The following is a 9943-nucleotide window of genomic DNA, read 5'->3' as shown; positions in this document are numbered from 1 at the left end:
AAAGCTCAGAAACGCCGGCAAATGAGGGTCAGAGGTGAGTCTCAGAGCTCCTTTCTCTCATTCATCCTTTCGTCCTCAGCTCCAGGCAGGCCCCCGACAAGCCTGGCCCCAAGCTCCACGGCTCCCTGTGCCACGTGCCATGTGCTTCTATGGAGAATGTTTACGGGGAACTTTACGGATGCTCCTGCACTAAGATCAGTGTGAAATGTGCGAAGAGCTGTTTACTTGCAGCTATGCTCACAACAAAATTAAAACACGGAGCTGAGAGCAACAAAAGCTGAAAACACACGGGCCCAGGCGCGGGGTTACAGCTGCTTAGCGCCCCTGGATCGCAGGCCTGGCAGGTGTCGTCCAAAATGCTGATGTGGCGTCTTTCCCCTCCCCCTGTACCATCGTTCCCAAATTCCCAACAATTGTTTTACTAATGTGATGTGGGGGGAGGGGGGGATCCTCCTGTCCCTTCACGAGGTCATTTTTTATTTGTTCAGAGATTCTACTTTCAGAAAAGAGTTCTAACACTACTGCAGCAGCTTTTGGGGACACAGCCACATCCTCATCCTGCCACACGTACAATAAGAAATCTGAACCCATCGAAGTGTTCCTGAGAGGGAAGGTGCTAGTGCATCACTGGTTGCCTTTCGCCTTCTAGCTTCTGGCTTCCTTCCCAGACCATTTAGGTCCCAGCAGCGCACAGGCGAAGGCTGGTGACCAATCAGAGTGGGTCTCTGGGCTTCTGGCCCGCCTCTTTCCAGGTGGGAGGGGGCGTCTTTGGGGGTCCTGGGGCCCTCTTGCCTGCAGGTGGAGGAAGTCTGGGACAGGAAGGCCGAGGCTTGATGACATCACTGTTCTCCTCTGGCTCCGGACACACCGGAAGCCCACTTGAACCCCTGAGCCTTTTCAGTAGAGGCCAGTCTGAGTTGGTTTTGATGGAGTGATGACTGATACGTGTCTAATGAAAAGACTGCACGTACCGTCAAGAGAACATTTCACAACCTGGAACGACAGTGCTTATAAGAGCCAGGTGGGACGCTGAAGAGTAGGAAATATTGCTAAGTGAAAACAGCACAAGGAGAAGTAATAGATCTGCAGGCAAAGGAGAGCACTGAGAACAAGGAAGAAAATGCAGGTGGTTGCAGGAAGAAAAAAAAAAATCTATGTTCTAACACAGCCTGAGGGAGGGTCCCCAGCAGGCAGTCTAATGACAACCACAGAAAGCCAGCAAGCAGGTTAGCACCCGCCCCTTATTTATTTGTTTGTTTTTACATTCTGGAATTTTAAAAAGTGTATTTAATGTCAATGCACTACTTTCAAGAGAGCACCACACAAGCGTATGTTTAAGGCAGGTGAGCGGGGGAAGGCAGGAAGGTGCCCACAGTTCTTAAGTCCCGTCCGAAGGAGGCCCCGAACTCCCAATGGAATCTGGTCGAGCAGGTTCCAGTCCTTTTGTGTGCAGACAAAGGAGGATCCTATCCGGCGATGGCTGCGATTGCTGCAGGGGGTGGGGGAGAAAGAGAGGAAGAGAGAAAAACGGCCGGTGAGTGATGAAGAAGGAACCACCCTGCAAACCCTTGTGAAGGATCCTATAAACGGAGCCCCTCGAAAATGGGGCTGGAGCTGCCATCCCCGAGGACTGCCTGCGTGCAACGTGCCTCCGCTCTTTGGAGTGTTAAAGGGGCCTCGGCCCTGGGCCCAGGCAATCTTGTGCGGAAAAAACTGCTTGCGGCGATCACCAGACAGCAGTCACTGTGACTACTGGACGGGCGACCACTGGACAGAGGACCACTGGACTGAGAATTAAGTGACATTATCCAGAATTAGCTTCCCGATGTGATGTCATCGGCACCAATGGAAATGCCTTTGAAACGTGGGTTTCGGGGTACAGACTTCTCGTGGGTCCTTGTCTGACAAAGTTTGAAGAATAAACTTGTGGACAAAAAGGCTTCTTTAATTTAAAAAAATGTGGAAATTTATTGGAAGCATATACAAACTCCATCTGGGCAGGGGGGTCCCCCAAATGGGAAAAACCTGATCTCTCTTTCTCGCTCTCTCTCTAATGGGAAAAAATTCTACATCCAAAAATGTAAAATCTGTAATCTGTCTTGTGTCCTTCGTCTCCAGTTTATGAATACTGTAGTTCTTGGTTTGACCCTGACCCTTTCTAATTGGGCCCCTTCCCCATGTTCTGACCCTGTGCTCTCCTAATTGGTCACTCTTTTGTTTCCAAGTCCAAAACTCACGTGGTGCCCGGGTCCTTCTCTCCTAATTGTTCTCCCTCCCTGTCTCATCAATACCCCTGGCCTCTTGTCTCCTAATCAGAATATTATTCGGGCTTCTGCCTGAATACATGATTCCTCAAGAGCTATCCTTCCTGGTCTCCCATAAACAATAGCTTCCCTCTCCCTTCGAAAGGCCTTTGTATTTTCCGGTGACGCCTTTCCCATCAGGGACCCTACAGTCTTACCGTCAGCACTCCATAGAGAGCCCAGCGGGAAACAGGAACGTGGGCCGACTGGGAGAGAGTGCGTGGGGACCCAGGGAGCCACCGAGTTAGCACCCCCACTCCTCCCCCCTCCCTGAAGGAACAAGGGGCAATGAAGATGCGTGTGGCAATGGAGGAGAGAGGACAGGTTCACCTTCACGACACTCGCCAGCTGACAGTGCCCGGGACCCACAGAGCACAGGAAGGAATCCGCAGGCCAGTCCCCAGGCGTTTTCTCTGCCACCCTGCGCCCCCCCCCCCCCGCCCCGCCCAGCCCCTTTGATCCCACTCAGAGCCGCTGGCTGAGCCCGCCCCCACCTCACCTGTGGCCCGGGGTCCTGCCTCCTCTTGCTTGGCTCGGGGCTGAGGCAGAGTCGCCCCGGCTTCCTCTTCCTCGGAAGGTGAGCCCCCAAGGCTTTTTTCCTGCGAGAGTTTCTGTAAAGAAACAAAACCGCCCATCTCAGGAGTGCTCTGGGGCAGAGGCAGGCAGAGCCGGGCCAGCCCTGAAGTCCGGCTCCCAGCTTCATCCTGACCCGCTCCACCTGGGGGAGATGGGCAGGTCACCGCAGCTCCCTGTCCCAGCCAGCCAGGCCCACCGTGACAGAAAACCACGCGTAATTGCTCATCGTTCTGGAGGCTGCGAGGCCCAGACCAAGGTGCGGGCCAGCGGGGTCTCTGGTCAGGGATCATGGCCCCACGCCATGACCTCATTCAGCCCCAACCCCTCCCCAAAGCGGCATCTCCAAATAGTCTCACTGGACCTCCCGCCTATGGATATTAGGGGGACACATTTCCATCCCCAGCACCCCCTGTGGCTCAGTGTCCTCTTCTGTACAACTGGGAAGGCCCTCTTCCCAGGCCAGGGACCTGGAGGGCCATCAAGGGAGACACAGAGGCACGGCCGGGCCTGTCCAGGCTGGGCACCATCATCTCCAGGAGCCCTCGTCCGAGGGGCAGCCACACCCTCCCCTAAGCCCGGGTGCCCATGAGCCCTAGTCCCTCTCCCCTCCCTCCAGCCTCACCTGCAGGTTCTCATAGAGCTGGGTGAGATCTGCCAGCTGTCTCTCCAGCTCCTCCGCCTGGGCCCTCAGCGAGTCCGCCAGCTCGGTCCTGGCTCCCTGCTGCAGCTGCTTCCAGTCCTTCACGAGGCTGCTCACGTCCATGCCGAGGAAGAGGCCAGCCAAGGCGCCGTTCCGCAAGAACGCCTTACTCCCCAGCGCCAGCGGGGTGCCTCTAAAGGCCCTCTGCACCTGCCTGGTCGTGCGGGCCGAGGCTTGGCCAGTGAGGAGGAGACGCTCTGCGGCCGCAGCCAGGCGCGGGTGGGCCCTGGCTACCTCTAAGGCCCTCATGTTCTTCCTGATGCCTTCGATGGTTTTCCCACAGTAACTGACAGTCTTTCCGACCTCCACGATATGGCTCACGGCCTCCTTGACCTTTTGGTCAGGGGCAGACAATTCGCTGCGGACCTGAGCTTGGGCCTGTTTATTGTGACGGTATTCCAAAACGCTGTTGGCCAGGCTGGTCACCCCAGCTACTGCCCCCAAACCTTGACCAGCGGCAGAAAGCATCAGGCTTCCTCCGGCTGTGACCGGAGCGAGGGCCAACCCCAGGATGCTCATGGTTCCAGAGACCACAGCGAGCGAGTTGGTCACCAGGCTTCTCTGGGTGAGGTTTTTGTGGGTTTGGTCGATCTCGTCTGCGAGGGCACGGTGCTTTCTGATGGCCATTTCTAGTTCCGCTTTCATCATGGGAAACTCTTTCAAAAATATTCTTTCTTCCGGGGACAGATTGCTATCGTGTGGCTCCACATCTTCACCTGGAGGAATGTCATCATCGTCCAAGATGTGGAACAGGTTTCCTGTGGCTACCCCCAGGCAGCACTCACCCCACCCCAGAGGGAACCACTATTCTGGCTTCTGTAACCACTAATTAGTTTGCCTATTTTTGAACTTCATATCAATGTTTCAGGTAACAGCAGTTTTAAAAAATGATTAGTATGCAGTATTTCACTATATAAATAATCGACAATTTGCTTATCTATTCTTCTGTCAGTGGATATGTTTAGGTTGTTTATTCTTTTATCAATTGATACTAGAGGCCTGGTGCATAAAATTCATTCACGGGTAGGGTCCGTAGGCCTAGCGGGCGATCAGGGCCAGTTGGAGCCTTTTGGCTGCCGGCTGGGGCCTTCCTTCATTCCAAGCACACCCTTGCCTTCATTCCAAGCACACCCTTCCTTCATTCCAAGCACACCCTGGTGGTCAGCGCATGTCATAGCATGTGATTGAACTCCCGGTCTCCCTGTCAAACTCCCGGGGGGACACTTTGCATATTAGCCTTTTTTATATATATATATATAGATGTTTAGATAGTTTCCAGCCATTGGCTATTATGAACAAACTAGAGGCCCAGTGCATGAAATTAGTGCACTGGTGGTGGTGGGGGGTCCCCCTGCACCCTCTCACAATCCAGGACTGCTGGCTCCTAACTGCTTGCCTGCCTGCCTCCCTCATCACCCCTAACCACTCTGCATGCCTGCCTGATCACCCCTAACCACTCTCCTGCCTGCCTGATTGCCCCTAACCACCTCTGCCTCAGCCTCCATTGCAGTGGCTTTGTCCAGAAGGATGTCCAGAATGACATCTGGAAGGTCGTTCGGCTGCCCAGTCTAATTAGCATATTATGCATGCTTTTATTATTATAGATTACATTTTAATTGGTTGGACAGTCGACTAGTCACCAGACGACCAGACACTCAGCATATTAGGCTTTTATTATATAGGATTGATTTAATGATTAAAAGATCATCTACAGGGTATGGCAACAATTTATAAGGCCTTTTGTACCAGTCATAGTCCCAAGGACATAATAAGATCATGAGAGCTGCAAAAGGCCCCGTCTAAGCACACAGGTGGGGTCTGAAACCCCTCCCAGAATCTACTTGCTAGATGCTGAGACCTGGGGGCCAGGGATCGGGGGAGGTGCTTGTCTGTCAGGAGAGAGGGGCACTTTGATTGATTGGTTGATTGATTGATTGCACAAGGTGTTCATCCATTTGTAGAGCTATGGGTTCACAGAGCTGTATCCACTTGTGCATAGGCTTTTTCTAATCAGCCCTAAGGCACCACGTGGTCTGGCAGCGGCCCTGATTTAAGGTAGGTGTGAAAACGAGCGCTTGGGCTGGAAAATAGACTAGATTTGCAAGAGAGGAAACAGGCTGACCCCTTAGGAAGTTATTGCAATGGTCAGCGCAAGAGGCGGCAGCTGCTTGAACCAGGTTGCTGGAAATGATAAAAATGACGGATTTGAAGGGATCCACAGGATTTGTCAGTGGATGTGGGATGTGCAAGAGCAGAGTCAAGGGTGACCTCAGCGTGAGTCGGGTTTGGGGCCTGAAGGACTGTTACAGGGAAGATCCCATCTACTGAGATGGGGAACGGTTTTCTGGGCGGGGCATTGAGTTCAGGTTGGGGTGGATTGAGTTTGAGATACCTGATTAGACATCCAAGTGATGCTGGTGCCGATAGGTGAGTCTTGTTCTGGCTGGGCGAGCAGATGAGGGAGCCAACAGTGTGGAAAGGAGTTAAAGCCCCCCCCCACGCCCCCCCACCTGAGTGTGGCTCGATGGTGGAGCGCCCACCTACGAACCAGGAGGTTGTGGTTTGATTCCCGGTCAAGGCGCATGCCCGGTTGCAGGCTCAAGCCCCATAGGGGGCATGCAGGAGGCAGCTGGTCGATGATTCTCTCTTATCACTGATGTTTCTATCCCTCTCTCTTTCTCTCTCCCTTCATCTCTGAAATCAATAAAAAATATAATATTTTTAAAATTGCGTGTGAACCCTGGGGAGAGAGTTGTAGAAGCCAAGAATGGCCCAAGGCTGAGCACTGGAGGGCACCCCCAGTGCAGCCAGGCCGCGAGGAGACGGCCGCTGGCGAAGGACAGAACCAAGGACGCGTGTTGGAGTCCAGTGAAGGGTGTGTGTGTGACTGCAGGTTTTTTTTTTTTAATATATTTTTTATTGATTTTTCACAGAGAGGAAGGAAGAGGGATAGAGAGCTAGAAACATCGAGGAGAGAGAGACATCGACCAGCTGCCTCCTGCACACCCCCCACCCGGGGATGTGCCCGCAACCAATGTACATGCCCTTGACCGGAATCGAACCTGGGACCCTCCAGTCCGCAGACCGACGCTCCATCCACTGAGCCAAACCGGCTTCGGCGTGACTGCAGGTTTTTGTGTAACTTTCTATGCTCACGTGTTCTGGGCCATTCTGCTCGCCATCCTTCTCTTACAAAGACGTCACTGGACTCTGCTTTTCCCTCCAAGGCCAGCGGCTGGGAGGGGGAGCTTACCTTGGAAGATGGGAGCTGTCTCTGATGTCGCCACGTTGGAAGCGGTCTCTCCGCTCTTTTCCATCCTCACAGGGACAGGGCGTCTGGCTGATGTGTGTTACGCTGCGGGAGGAAAAAGCTGACCTTGGCATTAGTATAGTCAGTGTGGTCAAGTGGATCACAGCCCGCCTCCGTCTCTCACCAGTTCTGTGATTTCAAGGAAACTCCCTCCCTCACTCCCTCAGGAAAGGAACACGCGGGCTCTCATCTCCGCCCTCCTCCCCATCTCCGCCTCCCCCCCCCCCCACCGCCCCTCGTCCTTGGCACTCGCTCCTGGGGCTTGTGGAGAAATTGCACCTTCTAGATAAGCCCCCTCTCTCATGACCTCCCTCTTTCCCCCTCTCCTCCTCCTGTTCGACTTCTAAAAATCTTAGAAAACAAATCCTCCTTTACCTATTTTGACATTACAAAAACCCTTATAGCCCGTTTTCCTCTAATCATTTCGATGAGTGCCGATTTACAATAGACATTTTAGAAACAATCTGATTCATCTGTACTCTCACTGCCCAGAAATAAACACTGCCAGCCGTTTATTCGACAAGCAAAAACAATCTAGACTCCTGCTGCTCCTGCAAGTTTTGCATGAATTGTTGTCACTTAACATTATATTCTAGTGGCTCCTCATGTTACTAAAGCGTTTCAGACGGTTCAGAGGCTGTGTGGCGTTTCACCCCGTGGAGGTATCGTTCCGCATTTAATTGCTCCCCTGCTGTGGAATCTCTGGGTTGTTTGCAGTTTCAGTTTTTCTTTTATAAATAACTTTTGATCCTTATAGAAATGTTGGTCACATGTTTGGTTATTTCTTTGGGATAGTCTTTGAGGTAGAATGAATGCATCCAAGATTTCTTTCAAGAAAGAAAAAAAAAAGGTTTTCTCCTCTCTAGTTTATAAAGCCGGGTTGGGGGGATTTGGCTCCGGGGTGCCCATGGCCTATAATATAAGCCAGACATGCGCATACTTACTGTAGGCACCTTTAATCCTCTCTGACGCCGTGAAATTGATGGTAATATTATTCCCGTTTTACAGATGAGGAAACTGAGGCACAAGGAGACCGATGTCACACAGTTGGTAAGTGGCAGAGCCCAGCGTGACTCCAGTTGATCTCAGTCAGAGGTGAGTTTCTCCCTAGGGGATATTGGTAATGTCTGTGGTCATTGGTGGGAGGTGGGGGTGCTACTGGCATCTGATGCTGCTGAACACCCTGCAATGCTCAGGGCGGCCCCACAAGAGGATGACCCCGTCCAGGACGTGAAACTGCCCTGGAGCCCTTCTCCGCCAGCACCTGTGACACCCCCACTTCTCATGTTAGTCCCACCGGGCGGGCGAAGGGCAGAGGGGACAGCAGGGAGCTCTTGGGTCCGAACAGGTCCCCTCCCTCCTGACCCCCTGGATATGAGAGGAGACAATGGGGTTGATGACTGGATAAGCCATATTACTTCATTTGAGGGCTCATATTTCTTTTCTTTTTAAAATATATTTATTTTTTATTGATTTCAGAGAGGAAGGGAGAGGGACAGAGAGATAGAAACATCCATGATGAAAGCGAATCATTGATCCGGCTGCCTCCTGTATGCCCCACCCTGGGGATCCAGCCCACAACCCTGGCATGTGCCCTGGCCAGGAATCCAACCGGCTCATAGATTGATGCTCAACCACGGAGCCACGCCAGCCCGTCTGAGGGCTCATATTTCTGACGGTCTTTGTGCGCCTGCTTAGGGAGCCTTTAGTCCACCGTGTCGCCCGACGGTTCCTCCCTGCAAACCAACTCCCCCAGCCTCCACTCTGAGAAAAGGAGGGTGACTCTGAAAACACAGCGTGGGGCAGGCCCCCTCCTTGCCACGACTATCCCAAAGAAACCTACAACCCAGGAGACCCTGGGGCTGGCTTTGCACTTTCCACAACTCACCCAGCCTCTCTGCTTCTGCAAAGACCACACCCCTGCACCTCGCCTGCAGGGAGCTTCCAGGGAAACGCCCGCCCATGGTCTCCCACATTCTGGGAGCCAGGCCCTCTCCTTTTAGGACCCTGGGGTCCCCCGCCCGTGGGGGCCGAGGTGGGGGGTGGGGGAGACTCCGCTTGGTTGGTCCTATCACACCCTTAATTAGGTTTTCCTTTAAACCAGCGGTCGCCAACCTTTAGGACCTCATGGGCCACCGGTTGGTGAGCACTGCTTTAAACTTCACATGGCCCGCGACGGGGAGACGCCTGTCCTGGATTATCAAAGAATTTGAACTGCAGTCCTGGCCGGGTGGCTCAATTAGAGCATTGTCCATATGCCGAGGTTGCGGGTTCGAGCCCCAATCAGGCACACACAAGAATCAGCCAAAGAATGCATAAATAAATGGAACAACAAATCAATGTTTCTCTCTATCTCTATCTCTATCTCTATCTATCTCTATCTCTATCTCTATCTCTATCATCTCTATCTCTATTCTGTCTCTCTCCCTTCCTCTCTAAAATTCAACTAAAAAAAAAAAAGAGAAAATGAATTTCAACTTCAGACCCTTCCCAGGCTCACAAAGTTGGTAACTGGCAGGACAGGGACTTGAACCCTAGCAGCACGGACCACAGCTCCTGTCTGTAGCCGACCCCTCAGGCCCCCAAGCAGCCTCCCTCCTCTGCCTGCGCCCCACCCGCTCTCACTGCAGCCTGTCTCCGTCCTCACCTCTCTGGGGCCGCCAGGTCCACAGGGCACTGTGAGTGTCCGTCCAGGCTGCGAGGGCAGCGAGGGAAGTGGCCAGTGACCAGTGGCCAGCGGGTTTTGCTAACCAGGCACAGGCGCGAGCGCCGCCCCCGCCCCGCCCCCGGCCACCTGTCTGCAGCTGCCGAGCTCAGGCCAGAGCGAGGATTGTGCAAAGGTCAGGGTTAAAAATTCCTGGCGCAGAAAAGCTAGTGGTCCTCAGCACCTCTTCGGGGAAGCCAGGGCTTTCTGAGAAGCGGCTTTTGCTTTCACTTTCCTTCTTGCTTCTTCACAGTGGTCAGCAAACCGCGGCTCGCGAGCCACATGCGGCTCCTTTGGCCCCTTGAGTGTGGCTCTTCCACAAAATACCACGGCCTGGGCGAGTCTATTTT

The 9943-nt window shown here is 53.2% G+C and overlaps 1 protein-coding gene across 3 annotated transcripts; it reads right to left on the bottom strand.

The window, feature by feature from the left end:
• Nucleotides 1-1213: 1213 nt before the first annotated feature.
• On the bottom strand, nt 1214-9593 carry APOL6 (apolipoprotein L6). Of its 3 annotated transcripts, none has more exons than XM_054718552.1 (6): nt 9537-9593; nt 7834-7996; nt 6833-6950; nt 3502-4295; nt 2803-2914; nt 1214-1489 (listed from the first exon to the last, which is right to left on the bottom strand). In XM_054718552.1, exons 3-6 carry the CDS (start codon nt 6894-6896, stop codon nt 1467-1469), a joined length of 993 nt encoding a protein of 330 aa, XP_054574527.1. In that variant the 5' UTR covers nt 6897-6950; nt 7834-7996; nt 9537-9593; the 3' UTR covers nt 1214-1466. The 3 variants fall into 3 exon arrangements, with proteins under 3 accessions (XP_054574527.1, XP_054574529.1, XP_054574528.1); XM_054718554.1 differs by having other exon boundaries at nt 6833-6934; XM_054718553.1 differs by lacking the exon at nt 7834-7996 and having other exon boundaries at nt 9537-9585.
• Between the last annotated feature and the right edge of the window lie 350 nt (nt 9594-9943).

Source organism: Eptesicus fuscus, chromosome 7, assembly GCF_027574615.1.
Source record: "Eptesicus fuscus isolate TK198812 chromosome 7, DD_ASM_mEF_20220401, whole genome shotgun sequence".
NCBI classification, from domain to species: Eukaryota; Metazoa; Chordata; class Mammalia; order Chiroptera; family Vespertilionidae; genus Eptesicus; species Eptesicus fuscus.
The sequence above is the reverse complement of the archived record's forward strand: the minus strand, read 5'-3'. Positions and strand labels throughout refer to the sequence as shown.

Bases quoted from the DNA above. Each gene is read 5' to 3' on its own strand.
- APOL6 (XM_054718552.1), bottom strand. From the start codon at position 6,896: ATGGAAAAGAGCGGAGAGACCGCTTCCAACGTGGCGACATCAGAGACA. The intron at 4,296-6,832 runs GTAAGCTCCCCC...ACATTCCTCCAG, and splicing joins GACAGCTCCCATCTTCCAAG to GTGAAGATGTGGAGCCACAC. The intron at 1,490-2,802 runs GTGAGGTGGGGG...CACCCCCTGCAG, and splicing joins GGCAGGACCCCGGGCCACAG to CAATCGCAGCCATCGCCGGA.